Source organism: Centropristis striata, unplaced genomic scaffold (genome assembly GCF_030273125.1).
Source record: "Centropristis striata isolate RG_2023a ecotype Rhode Island unplaced genomic scaffold, C.striata_1.0 Scaffold_26, whole genome shotgun sequence".
In the NCBI taxonomy this organism is placed as follows: Eukaryota; Metazoa; Chordata; class Actinopteri; order Perciformes; family Serranidae; genus Centropristis; species Centropristis striata.
In genome coordinates, this window is record NW_026739042.1 from 52,464 (window position 1) to 70,525 (window position 18,062).

Genomic DNA, 18,062 nt, shown 5'->3' on the forward strand with positions numbered 1-18,062 from the left:
AAACTTTCTCTCTCATTAACTTGTACAAAATGTTGAGAATACACCAACAGTAGATTCATTAAATGTCAAATCTGTTACTAGGATATTCTAGTGAATCTGTCAGTCATTTTTTTAAAAACAATTATATGATGAAAATTCATAAAATTATGGTTTTATTCATGACATGTGGTATCTGGTTTTAAGCTAGCATGTGGAGTTAAAGCACAAAATGGTGGAAAATGTCAACTCTGTTATTGTCAACTCTGTTACATGTTTCAAAATTTCAATGATAACAGAGTGACTGTTTTTGGCCTTTTACACATAGTTTGTCAACTCTGTTATTCATGTCAACTCCATTTACATAGGCGTCAACTCTGTTTGTCACAGTTTTATTTTAAAACATGTGAATTAAATATGTTTTATTGTTGACAAAGTAACCAGAAGCTGTGTCATAATTAACATTCTCACTATACATGAAATTTCAAAGCGTTTCATTAATTTTTGGAGCAATATTTAGAGAAAATCCAAACTGTCTTGGCAACTTTCCAATTAAATGTGTCAATGATTTTACTCCTGAAAAAGGAATCTTTATCTTAGAAAATTTAAAGTTGAATTAGCTGATGTAAAGACAAAAGTTCTCTTAGGAAAGACATGGTTTTAAAATGTATTACATTTGAGTACTATACATATTTACCCTAATTTGTCTGCAACAGAGTTGACTGATTTTACTGTTATTACGATGATTTTCACATTAAATATTTTAAATCTTACATGTTTAAGCTTGGCAAATGCTGGAAGTCTTAAATTTAAAGTATTCTCTATGGGAATTAAAAAGGTTTTATGGAAAAAAATGAAATAAAATTCTTAATTTTTCTAAACTTCAAATGTACCCGCAATTCTGAAATGGGCCATAGGCGCTTTTTTTTCAAGTAAGGCTCAGTTTTTTTTGTTTTTTTTCTCTGATTGCTTTGATGTCTTGATCTTTAAAAATAGGCTCCGCCCCTCGGCGACACTTCAAGGCGCCTTGAAGTGTCGCCGAGGGGCGGAGCCTATTTTTAAAGATCAAGACATCAAAGCACTCAGAGAAAAAAAACAGACAAAAAAATCTGAGCCTATATAAGAAAACAAGAAGTACTGTCAGAAAGGAGTTTGGAGTTGTCTGTGAAGGTAAGAGGAACTTTCTCTGTCTATTACAAAGTTATAACTGTTGACTATTGACTTTACTTATTGACATTTTGAGTGGAAATGCAGAATTTTAAAGAGGCAGTTATAAGTTGCAAACCACTGATTTTATTGTTTTATTGTGAAGGATAGATGGGAAGTAGTGTGTGGTTGATCCTGTAGCTCTCTGTCTATTACAAAGTTTTAACTGTTGACTTATGTAGCTCTCTGTCTATTACAAAGTTATAACTGTTGACTGTTGACTTATGTAGCTCTCTGTCTATTACAAAGTTATAACTTTTGACTGTTGACTTATGTATCTCTCTGTCTATTACAAAGTTATAACTGTTGACTATTGACTTTACTTATTGACATTTTGAGTGGAAATGCAGAATTTTAAAGAGGCAGTTATAAGTTGCAAATCACTGATTTTATTTATTTTTTTCCTTTAAGATGAAGACAAAAAATGATGGCGTGTGTCCGATTTGTGACAAAGTATTGAAGGGTGTGGCCAAGCACCTCAAAACGTGGCACAAAGTTGAGAATGTGGCAGAGAGGGCCATCCTCAACCAGATTGCCACAGGCAGGGTAAACCTGGGCTCAGGACCCTGCCCTGTGCCAGGCTGCCAGAGCAAGTTTTGTCCCCGGCTGGAGAGGCATATTAGGAGCCACCGTCACGAGATGACAGCTGCAGGCCTCCAGAGGATTCTGGAGGCTGCGAAGAGAACTGCAGCTCTCCAGCGTTTGAGGGACCTCAGGGCCACCAAGCCGAACCCGCCCCTGAAGTCCATCCTGGACTTGGAGGAGGAGGAGAGTGAGGAGGAGGAGAGGGAGCAGGAGGAGAGGGAGAAGCAGGTCAAAGGAGGTGCAGGGCAAACTCCTCTCTGCCAGCTGCCTGCCTGCCAGAGCCTCAGGAGGAGAGTGCAGGAGCTGGAGAAGGAGGTAGAGGAGCTCCGGGCCTCCAATGCAGCCCTCCGTGTAAGTGAATTTCAAATACATTGGATACAATGCTGTGATCAAATGTAAGTCATCATAAATTAACACTTTTTCTTGTTGCAATCAAATCCTCAGGCGGCAGCAGCAGGTGAGGGCCCCAGCGGCCTCCAGAGACCAGTGGCCCCTCCAACAAGGCTGCAGGTTAGCGTCTATCAGTGTGGAGCATGTTTTGCTGATATTAAACAAAAACAGCTGGTGTTGTAATCAGTATTGATTTTAAATGTGTTCTCTATTCATCTGTTCACTGTGTCTATCCAGGCAACTGAAAGCTGCAGTAGCGGCGGCGGCAGCAGCAGCAGCATGCAGCAGCAGATATAAAAAAGCTGAGCATGAGGGCCAAGGTGGTCCTTTCCAGGGTGTGAGGAGGAGAGTTTAGTGTAAATAGTTTAATACTTTAATATTTAGTATCTAGTATTTAAGCATTTTATTTTTTTATATATTAATGTAAATTGTAGTTTGTATTTAAAAAAAAAAAAAAAAAAAAAAATAGGATTAGGATTTTATTATATAGTAGTTTAATTATTTTAATAGTTTAGTATTAAGCATTTTTTTTTTGTTATTAATGTAAATAGTTGTTTGAATTTAAAAAAAGGATTTTATTATATAGTAGTTTAATTATTTTAATACTTAATAGTTTAGTATTTAGGGTGTAAATAGTTGTTTGTATTTAAAAAAAAACAACCAAAAAATTAGGATTAGGATTTTATTATATAGTAGTTTAATTATTTTAATAGTTTAGTATTTAAGCATTTTTTTTTTTTTTAGATATTAATATAAATGGTTTGTATTTACAAAAAAAAAAAATAGTTAACCTCCATATGGGTACTGCCTTGACGTGGCATGGAGGCTTACTGCCTGTGTGATCATAGAGCCTCTGGATATATATTTCAGAGGCTCTAACAGGCAAACCAAAGTACCCCAAAAATATATCTTCTTTACAGGAATCTGGCATGGATAGCAGAGGTGATAGATCAGCGTCTATATGGTAAGTTGAGTGTTCATTAATATATATATATATTTTTTTTAACTATGGGTTTCTGAGGATACTTTGCCATGGCTAAAGAAAGTGGCTTTTTGGGTATACCTAGTGTGACGATCCCCGTCTAGTGTTGAGGTGCTGATGTGGTTGACAGTTGTTTCTCCTATGTGTCCCTGAAGGTACCATCAGCAGATTGCGGATTGGGAGCACCTGGTTCAGGCGCTCCTTAAAGGATAAAAACCCAGAGTCAACGCGGCTTGGGCCAAGAGGAGCTTGGCTGTGGCTTTCCAAGCTGCGAGGCAGCAGCAGCAGCAGCAGCAGCAGCAGCAGCAGCAGCAGCAGCAGCAGCAGCAGCAGCAGCAGCAGCAGCAAGACTCAGATGTGAGTGAAATCATTTGTATCAGTGTATCCCATCTTGTAACTATGTTGTATTACCTGGTAATTATGGCAGATTAACAGACATGTAGCATGTACATTTGCAAAAGACAGCTTTAAATGACCTGATCTTTGATTTGGCAGAATAATAAAAGATGATACGAAAGATTTCTTGAAATAATTTTTTGGCAAACCTACTAAAACATTGGTTCAATTCATTTACAAATTAACTGTTACTGAGGGACAAGTGTTGCTTCCACATTGTCTGTTGCAGGAGGACGAAGAGGCAACGAAGAGGGGCCTGGCTGAGATTGTCTCCAATCTCAGTGACGGCGACACCTCCGAGGACGAGGAGGACAGCAGCAAGGAAGTGAGTTAGACTAGAGAGTGGAATTGTTGAATGAGGCTAAATTATATTTAATAACAAAGCTAAACAATACGTTTTACACGTCTCTCCTGTGCTTTGCTCTGTTATAGGAGGACGCTACTAAGCTCCCAACAGTCTCCTCATTTGAGAAGGTCCTCGGACCGATTTTTGGAGGCCAGTCAAAGGCCTCCAAAATGAGGAACCTCTCCTTCCCTCCCTCCATCGGTAAGAAACAACACATTTCCTGTGTGTGGAGGGTTGTCATGCTATGCTCATCACATCTTTGTTCTATCTGTACAGAGAAATACATGGAGGACTACACAGGGTTCGTCACGGTGCAGGGCGGCACCGTGAAAATGGCAGAGAATGCCATTTCAAAGGCATCCCGGGCCAAGGCCTTCGTGAAGTTCATGATGGTTGGCTGGACGGAGGTCCGGTACTGGACCTGGAAATTCCTGGCCAACCTCCAGCTCATAAAGTTGTAAGTATTGAACTCTGAAAGCAGCAGCTGAGAAATGTAATTACAAGACTGATAGAAACTAAATCCATTCTGCTCTTTCCACAGATACCCGGTTTTGCTAAAAAAGTTCGGGCTGGCCCCCTCCACCATTTCCCTCTATGTCGGCCACGCCCTCTGCTTCATAGAGTATTTCTTTGACACCCCCCCTCACCACTGCCGGCTGCCAAAGGGGAAACTAAAACAAGTCCAGAGGGAGTTGAAGAAGGTGCTCAGGATGGCAGGTCGCACGGTCCTGGGTCGCCAGGTTGAAATAAAACCTGGAACCAGAAGCAGCAGCGGCTGGTGACCCGGGAAGCCCTGGCGACCTGCCAGTCCTTGGCCCAGGCCAAGATCCCCGAGCTCCTGGGTAAACTCATCCTCATCCCTTGTTTCCCTATCCATCCCTCTCCCGTCTCTCTCTCTCTCTCTCTCACACACACACACACACACACTGCTCTTTTCATTTACATCATTATGCAGATATAATGTAACCTCTCTATTTTTTTTGCTCTCATTTCAGATGACATTGAGAAGGCCCCTCCCCGGCACCCACCAACGCGCTACCGGTTCTTCAGGTACCTCGGGGCCTACATAGCCTCAATATATGGCCACAGGACAGGAGTGCTCACATGCATGAGGGTCAAGGAGGTGAAGGAGGCCCTGGGGGACGACAGCACGGGGCACCCACCAATGCGCTACCGGTTCTTTGGCTACCTTGGGGCCTACATTGTGGCCATATATGGCCACAGAACCGGTGTGCTAATGTGATGATCCCTTCCCCCTCTGTGTGTTGTGGCATTCTGGATTTCTCTTCCTGTGTAGGAGGAGCCACAGGACAGGCCACTCCTCCAGTCTGCAGAGGCTGGAGGAGGCTGGAGGAGCACACCTGACTCCAGTTCAATCACTGAGGTTATATAGAGGAGCTGAGGCCTCAGTTCTCTCTCTTTCTCCTCCATAGCCACCACCTTGGTTTGTTTAGTTGGTCTGGTTATGTTGGTTTTGTTTAGTTGGTTGGTTACTTTGGCTTATACACCTGCATTTCACCACATCGCATGCATGCACACACCTAACCACTGATATACTGACTCACATAAAATAATGTTTATTTAATTAACCGAAAGCAACATAAAGAAACTTAATTATTATAACTTGAATACATGTGTGGTCTCCTTGTTTTGTCATGATCTAGGAGCCGGCTCATGACACTAACGTGCATGAGGGTGAAAGAGGTGAAGGAGGCCCTGGGGGACGACGGCATCGGCTACCTCATAAATGTAAGCTAAAATTCAGTGTAAAATATTGATTTGTTTTATGATGTTTAAGGTTAAAACCATTCTTTTTTTTTTTGCTGTCTGTTCTATGTCAGGTCAGGGACCACAAAACCCTCAGAAAGTTTGGCCTGGCCCAACTCTACCTTGATGGAGAAGAGTACGGGTGGTGTAAGCGGTGGCTTGACCTCAGGAGGAGGTGCGTGGCCACCAACCCGTACTTCTTCTCCTTTGGGAAGGGCCAGGCCAAGGACATGGTCCGCTACGTCCGGAGGGCCTGGGCAGAGATGGGACTGCCGGGGAGTCCTTCCCTCCTGGATGTTAGGAGCGCTGTGGCCACCTACGTGAGTATAACAACCTCCCTACAGAAAATGTCCATCTCGTCAATGTAATCAATACTGATACAATTTTCATCTTCTCTTTGTAGAACTTCGAGTCCAACAAGGAGGACCGGGAGAAAGTGGCCTCCTTCATGTGTCACTCAGTGGCCACCCAGGAGAGCTTTTATGCGCTCCACAAAACGGTGGCCCTGGCTGGGCTAATGCGCCAGCTCTTTGTAATGTCCAGCCTGGAGGAGAAGGAGCTGGCAGCACCCCTGCCATCACCCCCACCAGTAGGTCCAAACCTTGTCATCACAATCACAACACAGTGAATTTTTAATTATTCATGGCCCTATGCATACCTGTTCTTGTTCTTACAGGTGTCTCCAAGGAAGAGCAGTGACAGCAGCCTCACAATCACTGCCCGTCGCATACGAAAAAGGTTCCTGAGCCCAGCCAAAAAAACACCAGAGAAAAAGCTGCGTTCGACCAGCTCTGCGCCGCATCTGGCTGGAAGCATTTTATTTTTTTATATGTTAATGTAAATAGTTGTTTGTATTTAAAAAAAACAAAACAACCCCCCCCCCCCCCCCCCCCCCCCAAAAAAAAAATAGGATTTTATTATATAGTAGTTGAAATATTTTAATAGTTTAGTATTTAAACATTTTATTTTTTTATATATTAATGTAAATAGTTGTTTGTATTTAAAAAAAAAAAAAAAAAATGAACCTCCACATGGGTAGTGCCTTGATGTGGCGTGGAGGCTTACTGCCTGTGTGATCATAGAGCCTCTGGATATATATTTCAGAGGCTCTAACAGGCAAACCAAAGTACCCCAAAAATATATCTTCTTTACAGGAATCTGGCATGGATAGCAGAGGTGGTAGATCAGCGCTCTATATGGTAAGTTGTGTGTTCATTTATCTATTTTTTTTTTTTTTTTTTGAAACCATGGGTTTCTGAGGATACTTTGCCATGGCTAAAGAAAGTGGCTTTTTGGGTATACCATGTGTGATGATCCCCGTCTAGTGTTGAGGTGCTGATGTGGTTGACAGTTGTTTCTGCTATGTGTCCCTGAAGGTCAGAAATTGCCAACTGTGGATACACCAGCCAGATCAAACTGGTCAGCAAGGAAAGCATCATTCGGTAAGTGTTTTAAAACTATTAACATTTCACTTTAATTTTACACCGTAACACATTTCTCACAGTGATACATAATACATACAAATTGACAATCAATTAAAAAGAAGAAAATAAACAAAATAGCAACAATATTATCAATTTAAATATTTTTCATTAAAAAAAAAAAAAAACTTTTCAAACCAGTGTTTTTTTTTGTTGTTTTTTTTTTTCCTGTGCTTTTCTTCAAAGAGCAATTGTCCTACATTCTACAACAAGTGTGATTCCAATGCTGCAGCAACTGAGACAGGGCATGGAACTGTATGGCCTGGTGGACCAGATGGCGTTGTTTGTTCTGTATGACAATTTCCATTTTGTATATCATTAATAGTCTGAGTTTGTACACTTATAGATATTTAGCCAAATCTGCATTCGCTCTCTTCATAGCCTGATTCTGATTTCATGATGATGAACTGCCAGCCACATTACAGTGAAAAGGGGACATCTAAGAAAAGAGCTGAGAGGAAGATTATCAACTTCCTCCAAGATTTCTTAGAAGAGCTTTAAATGCCAGGTATAATGTACTATATAGTATACACGTAGCATCATTTAATGTACCAAATGCATAAATGTTCTTGGATTTAAAAAAAAAAAAAAAAAAAAAACTCTGAACTGTTTCTCAAATTCATGTTATTTGAAAAATATATGAATCACAGATGGGGAGACAGACAGTGCAGCTGGTGACACAGAAGCTCTTGAAGTGCCACATGTGCTCCAGTGGATGACCGGGCAATCCCACATCCTCCCACATGAAAAGAGACATTTCAAAATAAAATGCAACTTTGACCATGAATGTGTAGCCAGGTAAATTTTTTTTATTTAATTTTGATTATTTGTTTTCCCGAAACAAAATACTTTTTTTGTGTTGTGAACTTCCCAAAAATATAAAAATGTTCTGCCTGTAAAAAAGTGGTGGTCATCAATTCATGCCTTTTGTTCCTCTGGGGAGTTGTTTTGGCGTTACACCACCTAGCGTCAAAGAGCTGCGTGTGCTCAAAGTGGGTGAGTCTTAAGATAAAGCGCTCTCTCTTTCTCTCTATTTTCGCCTTTTTTTCCATTCAAAACCACAATATGTTCATATATAATATGTAAGAAGCTTATGAATCTGTTGGTCAAGCTTACAATGACTTACAATTTATAAATTTAATTTTAAATCTAGTTATGCATTCAGAGTTAGCTAACTAAGCCTTGTGCTAGTTGAAACGTCTTGTTTATTTCTCTTTTATGCTGATTTGAAATTGTGTTGTGTCATGTATAATTTTATTGTGGTTTATGTGAATTTTATTTTTCTTGTGGAGAGTGGCTGTGTGGCTCCTGTGTAACGCATGTGTTTTTTTTCCCCTGTGAAGAATAAACCCCACAGATACTCAACCACGTCTCTATTATTTCAACACAACGCAGTGTGAGAGCAGAAAGCAGCCTGCTACAAATGCAGGGAAAGGCTTGGAGACCACTCGGTTTGTTACCCAATAGTGAGTGCATGCACTCAGACTGTGACTTTTCCAGTACAGCATCTTAGCACTTACACTGAGTTTAGAAGAATCCTGAGTGAGGCAGTGCGATATGGTGGTGGATTCCACAGAGCTTCATAGCTCTAAGTTTACTCAAAACAAGAAGTTAATATGCCAATGGCTGTTTGATCTGAAAACAGACACAAGTTATGAAGTTTTGTGATTAATTTATTTGTTCTTTTTTTTTTTTTTCAATACCTCATACAGGATTTTTTTTTCTGTGCATTTGTTGGAAAATGTTCAGAATGTCTGTAAAACAAGGTTCCTGTAACCGGCTAATGTGTCTATTCATGTTGTAATGTCAGACACCTTGTGCAAAAATTGTGTGTACAAGTCCCGACCATGTGACTGAGAATGTCCCAGAGGATCAATAGTTCTCTGAAGTTCCTCCAGGGCTTCGTCATCCAGTGGGCATGCAATTTCAGGAACCACAACTGCTCAATTAGTCATCTCGCAGTACGACACTCTCCCAGTCAATGTCTGGGTCTTGCAGTTCCTAAAGATCCAGAAAGACAAAAAAAAACACGTCAAAGACTGTTTTTCAATATGTCAAACTGCTGTGTGTATTTCATTTATAAAAATAAACAGCTGTCCCTGAAAAGTGTATCTGTTTATACTCAATATAGAAATGAAAACTACTGGTTATTGAACTGTTGCCAAGGATTTTAAACATGTCATGTGCCTCTCACTCACTGCAACCAACAAAGGCATCATGGTTTGTTAGTGAAAATGATCTGCATAATCTACACAAATCATGACAAGCTCATCATTAGACATAACCATGCTGTCAGGAAAGATATTGGCCAGTGTGTTCCACAGTCCAATTGCTTCTGATAATAGTCTGTCAGAAAACAAGATTGGTGTCAGCTTACCACACACTTTTACAACTCATTTGTGTGTTTTACATCTTATGTGAGCTGTCCTTTTATAATGACGTACCTCAAGTCTTCCCCCTTGGTCTAGATCTTGTAGATGTCCCATACACCACGGCTGTTCGGGAGTGAGACCTCCTTCTGTTGGTAGAGTATGATTATTCCATCCTCTGGTGAAGGTGTCAAGGTCAGCCCGGAGTCGAGGGAGAAAGATGTAGTGCACACCAAAGAGGTGTACCAAACCAGAGATATCAAGCAGACCATCTTCCTCCAGAGCAGTAGTTCTCAACCTTTTTGAGTCGCGACCCCCAATTTAACATGCATGTTGTCCGCGACCCCCGCTCACTGAACACAATCTCACACGCACAGTTCAGATCATACAAACTCCGTTGATATGACAAATTTTGGAGAAATAATGAAGCAGACAACAACTAAAACATCTCTGTCTGTGCATGTATATACTTTTTTTTTAATATTCATTGTTACTTTTAATCTAAGTCCTTTGTTACACACTCAGGAGGTCAGAATGGACCTTTAAACTGATAGCAGTCAGCTTCAAGCCAGAGACTCCTTGGAAAGTAACAACTTGATACTTTGGGATTTGTCAGAAAAGACACCCAAAGTTACCCAAAAAAGAATCAAATTGATCACAAAATGATCAAAAAAATGACACAAAATGACAACAAAATTATATAAAATTAAGCAAAAAAGGACTCAAATTCACCATAAAATGGCAAAAAGGGACTCAAATTGACCACAAAATGACAAAAAAAATGCCACAAAAAGACACAAATTGACAAAAAAAAGTCACTCTATTCTAGAATGAAATTTGAATTGGTCGACTTCAATTTAGACTGCAATTTATGCTTTCATTGAACAACAAAACTGCAACAACTACAATAATTAGGCATTCAAAAAATGCAAGACTTAAACAACTAACCTCTGATTGTGTATGCTCTTTCCAGAAATAAAGCTTGCTCCTCCTGTTTCCCGTGTGGCAAACATGTAATGTGCAATGTCCACATTTTCGACACCCTGATCCCCTCTTACCCTACGATGAAAATGCATTTTAATGACAATGAATTTAACAATTAATCTAACAAGGTTTACTTTAACTTTAAGAGGTAAAATGAAAGCTTTACATGTTTTCTTTTTTTAAATATGAAATTTAAAACAGCCATTTATCCCTGTATGTGTTCGTTTTGGCAGAATACCTGGATGGTAAGCCATGGAGCTGGGTTGATCTCATGAAGGATGAGAATGCAGTTGTTGCTTTGTTATTTGTTGCAGCATTCAAGTACATGATCTGCAATAAAAACCACGTGGGAAATGTTACATCTGCTTTCAGCTATTCCATCAGACTTATGGCTTACATCTTGCAGTGTGGTATCATACCATAAAAAGAAATATAGGTCGACCCTACATCTTTACACACAGCCACTCAAATAAATTTGATCTGAAATACACACCTATACATTCAGCTGCATCTGAATTGTTAACCTTTGCAAGAAATGCAAGAAGATGTAAGTTAATAGGGACTACCTACAACTCTAATCGCCTTTAAAAAATCTAAGTAGGCTGTAATCAATCAAGCTACAGTTCTTAGAAATGTATCCTACATATTCTTAGCAGAAAGAGACAAGTATTTCATGTAGCAGCACTACACTATCTCAGATTTGTCACTGCTCACCTAAGATGCTTTGTATTTGAAAAGTATAGACAAATGTGAGAATGATTATTTGATCTTAACAGGAATTCCATACAGATTTCGGTAACACTTTCTATGAAGACTACATCTATAGTGCATTATGAGCGCATTCATAGTGAATTATAATGCTCATTATAATCAATCATAATGCATTATGACTGCACTCATAAACACATATAAAGCTTCATGATGCACTATATCAACAGTTATAAATATAGCTTATAATGACTTATAAATCCAAGTGTCTTATGAGTGCTCTTGACTGGTTATAAACTACAGGCTGACTGATGAGGCTTATAATACATTACAACTACTCATACCCCTCTATACACACACCTCAACAATCAATTGTTATAAGGACTCATAGGATGCCATAAGTATAAATAAATGATCAATGTATGCTTTAAGTAAAGTGAGGTTCATATAGGCGCATCTATAATGCAGTATAGCTAATCATGATGTTTCATTGTTGGCGTTAAGTAAAGTGTAACACATTTTCATGCATTTAAAAGAAGCTATGCTGCATCATAAGTCATTTCGTCAGATACCAAATATAGAGAATTACACTAAGATTAGGAATGTAACGGTAAAGCTCAGTTTCAACCTGTAGGGGGCAATCCACGTGCATATTTTGTCCACAAAATGTATATTTTTAAGATTCACAGATCCCAAAACCAAAGTTTTCATATGTAAACCCTTATATCTACGTATTAAGTAGTGTTGGTGATTGATTGAGCTCCAAATCTGTGAATCTTAAAAATATACATTTTGTGGATAAAATATGCACGTGGATTGCCCCCTACAGGTTGAAACTGAGCTTTACCGTTACATTCCTAATCTTAGTGTAATTCTCTATATTTGGTATCTGACGAAATGACTTATGATGCAGCATAGCTTCTTTTAAATGCATGAAAATGTGTTACACTTTACTTAACGCCAACTATGAAACATCATGATTAGCTATACTGCATTATAGATGCGTCTATATGAACCTCACTTTACTTAAAGCATACATTGATCATTTATTTATACTTATGGCATCCTATGAGTCCTTATAACAATTGATTGTTGAGGTGTGTGTATAGAGGGGTATGAGTAGTTGTAATGTATTATAAGCCTCATCAGTCAGCCTGTAGTTTATAACCAGTCAAGAGCACTCATAAGACACTTGGATTTATAAGTCATTATAAGCTATATTTATAACTGTTGATATAGTGCATCATGAAGCTTTATATGTGTTTATGAATGCAGTCATAATGCATTATGATTGATTATAATGAGCATTATAATTCACTATGAATGCGCTCTTAATGCACAATAGATGTAGTCTTCAAAGAAAGTGTTACCCAGATTTCTACTGGCCAATGCAATTATTCTGTTAATAGCTTTGCTGCAGGGCTTGCAAAAAAAGTTTCTGTGCACTCAGAGTGTTGGCAGTATTTTATATGACAAAATAACGAGCAACAGGTATTTGGTCCAATGCAGTGCCTCTCAATCCTGGTCCTGGAGTACCCCTGCCCTCCTTCTTGTTTTAGATGGTTCCCTGCTTCAACACACCCAATTCAAATTATCAGCTGTTCATTAATCTCCGCAGAATCCTGATAATGACCCAATCATTTAAAAAAAAAATGTTGGAGTAGGGGACCATCTTAACCCATTTACGCCGGGAAAGCATTACCGCATTTCTACCATTGAAACCGGGATCGCTGTTGCGTCACTCTACCATTAAGGCCGGGACAGCCGATATGTCATTTTGTAGTATTTGTATTTTTTTCCACCTATTTTCGGTCTCTTGGCCAATGAAATACATCAGAATCATGATCAGAATACATGCGGGAGTGTCACAATGCAACATCGGACTTTTCCAGAACTTATAAATCATGACGGAAGACGACTACAGCGGAGGAGCTCAGCAGTAAGTGACGGAAGAGATCTGATGAAAACAGCGCAGATAATTTTATTGCTGATCCGGACTTTGAACCCTCGGAACCAATCGACCGGCATTTATGGATGAGGAATATGTTTTTAGACGACATATTTTCACCGAAGAACAGACAGATTTGTGGCCATCTGGAGATAATAATAATAATATTATTAATAATATATTAATATTAATAATAATAATAATTGATTGTGATGATATCAGAAATCATGACTGTTTATGTCTTATGTTACTTTATGCGTCGTTGAGTACCCTGAAAAGTGCAATATATAAAATGTATTATTATTATTTATTATTATTATTATATATTTTTTTATTACAGTAGGCTAATGAGAACTATGTCTATTTCTTCCAATGGTCCTATCATGTTTGCATCTTGCTGATGGGCATGTATTAGTATTATGCATAGGATTTTTATTCAGTCAAATGAAACATTTGCTGAGGTTGTTGATTTTTTAAAAAACTTTATGAAGGTTTGGACAAATAAACTCAACTTCGCATGAAAGCCACGGGTATCAGCTCTCAAATACTTTTTGAATTTCATTTCTATCTGCTACAGAGGCTGAAAAATCTTCTGTTGAATTTCCAGAAAAACTTCAGGTTTTAGGGGGTTCTTTCAAAATCGCCCAGAGGTTTTACAGGCATGTTTTTCCAGGCAAAAAGGCAGTCACTGTTTGTGAAATGGGGGCTTCACATTCCTACATCAAAATCTTGAGCCACTGTTGGCCAAAAAAAAAAAAGAGAAAATCGCGGAATGGAGCCCCAAACCTTATATTGAGCCTAAAATGAAAATTAAACAGCCTAATAAGTCTAAATTAGCCTACAAACATTATTGATAGTCATATTGAGCATTTATTAACATGATATTAAAAACTAGTCTATATCTAGGAACTTAAAAATAAACTCAAAGTTGGCAAAACTTAAAGGTTAAGGCACCGGGCCGGAGACTTTCGTAAACTATGAAACATATTTTAGTTGACTGAAATGTCAAAACGTTTTAAAAATATGCTGTAAAAAGGCTATACAATTTTACAATTGAGTAATACAAATAGCTTTTGGTCTACTCCATTGATAAATGAACATTTTAATGTAAAAATATGTATATATTTTTTTTTGTCTCAACCACGGGGAGCCCCTGCAGGCGGCCTAAAGAGCCACATGAGGCTCTGGAGCCACAGGTTGGCCATCCCTGATCTACTCCACCGAAGACCACAATATTGTACCTGTTAAAGTAGTGGAAAAAAAACAGAATATAACTATGACTGTTCTTATGATATGCATATGACATGCCACTTACTTCCAACATTCAGTATGTAGATAATTGCATAACTTATTATTTTTATTTATCTATTTTACTCTACCTTATGAGTTTGTGATTTGTGTCAATGTGGACCAGAGAGAGAGGGCCTTGCACAGCATAACTTCTTCGCACAACACACCCTAGTGCCACGATCCGTGAGAAGATCCCTGCAGCATCAACACGATGCTTGGAGGCCATCATTCTCCACCACTGAATGCGGAGACCCATTGAAACCAAATGTCCTTGAACCATTCGATAACCAGCATTTGGCATCTGATGAAGAGCTGGACAACATTATTTCAGGTATTAAAGGTCAGTCACTGTGCTGTATGATCCTCTTACTGGGGATTTCCACCGGGCGCGTTACAGCAGCAGCACGTCAGCTTAGTGAGCCGGTCGTATACACGCGAGATCACACGATAATCCTGACCATACGGGGTACCGCGAGATCCCGTGATAAACTCTAAACTCTATTTATACACACAGTTTATCCATAGACTGTAAAAAGTAAACAACAACAACCAGCAACTTACTTTGCTTCTCTGAGGTGAAAGATCTGTTGATCTGACATCTATCCTTATAAAAACAATATGTTATGTCATAAATGATTGTATGATGTTCCACTTCAACAATCAGTCTCTTGTCGTCCGTGTCGCTGGTACTCTGAGACCCTTTGATTGATTGATTGATTGATTGCTGATCTGGTGCCTCGGTCATAACATAATGTTGAGGTGAAGTAGTTTTAGGCTGCGTGAACTGTGTATTGTGTTTTATTTTGAAAGGGGGCGGAAGTGTTTTACGCTGATTCTGAGTCGGACTTCCTGTCTGGTGCGATCTGCTCTGTTGAGATTTACGCAATTTGGCAGCGTCTCACGGAGAAATAGAAGTCCTACCTAATGCTTGCGTAGATACGCTGATGTAACGTTGCGCAACGCGCCCGGTGGAAATGCTCTCATTGATTAGAGTGTTACCTATTTGCAACGGCGAACGCGACGCGACAATGACGTGACGCTGCAGTAACGCGCCCGGTGGAAATCAGGCTTAAGATGGATATAAACAGTCCTCTATTTTAACCTTTGATGCACAGGCACTGCAAACCCATTCTAATGCACAAGACTGGTAAAAAATGACCTGTACTTGTGTCATGCATAGCTGAGTGTTTCTTTGCCATATCTTTTAAAATCAATTTATTTCATTATTTAATATTCCTACTATTAAATGTTTTGTTTGCTACAAGTAATTATTTCCTCTTATGTTAATATGAAACAATTACGTGAAGTTTGCACACATGGGTCAAAAATTACCCTTATGTATTCTCTATGGAACTGAATAGAAACTTTTGATAATTGGGAAAGTTATTTTGCATTCTCTCTAGTAAAACATGTACTACTAGTACTACATGCAGATGTGCAAACGTAGCCGCTTTGAGTGGTGAAATGTGTATAAGGTCATTAATCAGTAACTTGGGCTTGAAAACAACTCAGATTTACTGCCTAGAGAATTTTGACTTTAAAGCAGCAGCATAGCATGTCCCTTCTTGCAAATGAGTTAAATATCCTTATGAAGAGTAAAATCTACATTACAGAAAAGGCCTCTATCACAGTGATTATGGAGCGGGACTTTTCTTTAGCATTTTGTAAAATGACAGCTCTATATATCAAAGGTTCCATCTAAGTGTATAATCACATAGTTGAATGGACATAATAATGTAATATAATAATCAAACTAATTTAAGCCTCTTTTCTGTTTTTCTGCAGCCTACGTGAGGCGGTGTGCAACAATGGAGAACTGGAAACCAGTAGAGGAGGACAAGCTTAAAAAGGCCCTCATAAATAAATGCCGTCAGAGGTCAGTAAATTGACTGTCTTTACAGGCATAATGTTTACACCCGCCCCTTGTTCACCAGTAGTGGGTTTTTTTCACCATTTATTGACAAGTTGTTACACCAGTGGTTCTCAATTGGTGGGTCAGGACCCAAAAGTGGGTCACAGGGCCATTTCCTGTTGGTTTGCAGTTTCAGGTGTATATTTGTGTTGATGTGTCTTCTTTGTATTTAGTGTTGCATTTTATGAAAAAAAAAATTAGTGTGATATCATAAATTTGGGTCACAGTTTGATAAAAAGGAAAACGTGGGTCCTGAGGCTTGGGAAGCACTACATTGTTTGTGTGATTTAACCAATACCTGAACTTGTCTATCAGTAGATAGCTAGATGCATACTAACCCGCTATATATGATTGTGATTGCTATAACTGTTACAATGTATGGCCGAGTTCACTCTTGTAAAATGGTATGCACACTGGTATGTATGTTGAATTGATGCAAAATAAATGGGGCTGCAGTTCATTCACAGTTGGTTCTTATTTCTTACATTTTAATCTCAATTTTCTCTTACCTCAAAGTCATTCTCACATTATCTCAGTTTTTCTCCTAAGGGGTGGTTTAGGAGCAATAATTCAGACTGAGGTGATCTCAAGAAGAGAGGCAATTGAGATCCATCTTACAACTCTTTAGTGCTCCAACCGACTTTTCAGGAGCAATAAGCAAGACATGAATGAAATCAAAAAGATTCAATGATGAGATCTCCTATTATCTCAGTTTTCTCCAAGGGGTGGTTTGGGAGCAATAGTTCAGACTGAGGTGATCTCAAGAAGAGAAGCAATTGAGATCTGTATTTCAACTCTTTAGTGCTTCAACCGACTTTTCAGGAGCAATAAGCAAGACATGAATGAGGTCAAAAAGATGCAAATATGAGATCTCCTCTATGACTATCATTTCTCCTACAAGTCTTTCTCACATTATCTCAGTGTTGCTCCAAAGGGGGGGTTTAGGAGGAACAATTCAGATTGAGGTGATCTCAAAAAAAGATACACAATTCAGATTGAAGAAATCTCATTAAGATATTCAATTGGGGTCTCCGTACTTCCTCAAGAGTCCAAGAAAAGACTATCCTGAGCAAAAAAGTTTTCCTCTGGGCTGTTCCCTACAGTAACGGTGGCAGGGCATGCCACACAGTCTATGGTCCATACATCTGTTAGTAGCATATATTACAGCACTTGAACCAGGTCAGCCATGATTCAGAACACTTAGACTGGATATTGGTTAAGGTTTAGTGTTGTTCAAATGCAAAATCAGCTCATTTCAATTATTAAACACGCTTGTACCAATAATTCAAGGACACACCATTACCAATGGGGACATCAGCTGGTTAACTTCTTCATGGGAACTATAGTTTTCTTTAACAAAGTTAGGAGCGCCTGCACAAAGCAGGGCATCTAAAAATTAGTTTGAACTCATATTGTTCCTCTCCACGGAAATCTTTAGTAAAAGGCGAAAGATTTGTACGATCTGAAAGGAAACATGAGTGTACTGCCCATTGGTGCTAACACAGAGAAAGTCATCTCCTGACCTGCACACTACAGTAACAGTGGCAGGGCATGCCACACAGTCTATGGTCCATACATCTGTTAGTAGCCTATATTACAGCACTTGAACCAGGTCAAACATGATTCAGAACACTTAGACTGGATATTGGACCAGGTCAAACATGATTCAGAACACATACTGCATATTGGTTAAGGTTTAGTGTTGTTCAAATGCAAAATCAG

General features: G+C 39.0%; 2 protein-coding genes and 1 non-coding gene across 6 annotated transcripts; 2 read left to right on the forward strand and 1 right to left on the reverse strand.

Annotated features, from left to right (window-relative positions):
- The first annotated feature begins 1,069 nt into the window (after positions 1-1,069).
- On the forward strand, positions 1,070-3,869 carry LOC131967752 (uncharacterized). The gene is made up of 4 exons (XM_059328692.1): positions 1,070-1,146; positions 1,594-2,118; positions 2,212-2,277; positions 3,765-3,869. Exons 2-4 carry the CDS (start codon positions 1,594-1,596, stop codon positions 3,867-3,869), a joined length of 696 nt encoding a protein of 231 aa, XP_059184675.1. The 5' UTR covers positions 1,070-1,146.
- A 1,117-nt stretch (positions 3,870-4,986) lies between these two features.
- On the forward strand, positions 4,987-9,235 carry LOC131967759 (uncharacterized). 4 transcript variants are annotated; one of them, XR_009393819.1, is made up of 8 exons: positions 4,987-5,630; positions 5,723-5,968; positions 6,052-6,237; positions 6,325-6,485; positions 6,803-6,847; positions 7,025-7,090; positions 7,316-7,637; positions 7,780-9,235. XR_009393819.1 is itself a non-coding variant. In XM_059328700.1 (8 exons), the coding sequence occupies exons 1-8, from the start codon at positions 5,556-5,558 to the stop codon at positions 7,527-7,529; spliced, it is 903 nt and encodes a 300-aa protein (XP_059184683.1). In that variant the 5' UTR covers positions 4,987-5,555; the 3' UTR covers positions 7,530-9,235. The 4 variants fall into 4 exon arrangements, 3 of the variants coding, with proteins under 3 accessions (XP_059184683.1, XP_059184682.1, XP_059184684.1); XM_059328700.1 differs by having other exon boundaries at positions 7,316-7,420; positions 7,511-9,235; XM_059328699.1 differs by having other exon boundaries at positions 7,316-7,792.
- Positions 9,236-17,706: 8,471 nt separating this feature from the next.
- Positions 17,707-17,822, reverse strand: LOC131967903 (U5 spliceosomal RNA). Its single transcript, XR_009393945.1, has one exon. It is a non-coding gene; the product is annotated as a U5 spliceosomal RNA (small nuclear RNA).
- Between the last annotated feature and the right edge of the window lie 240 nt (positions 17,823-18,062).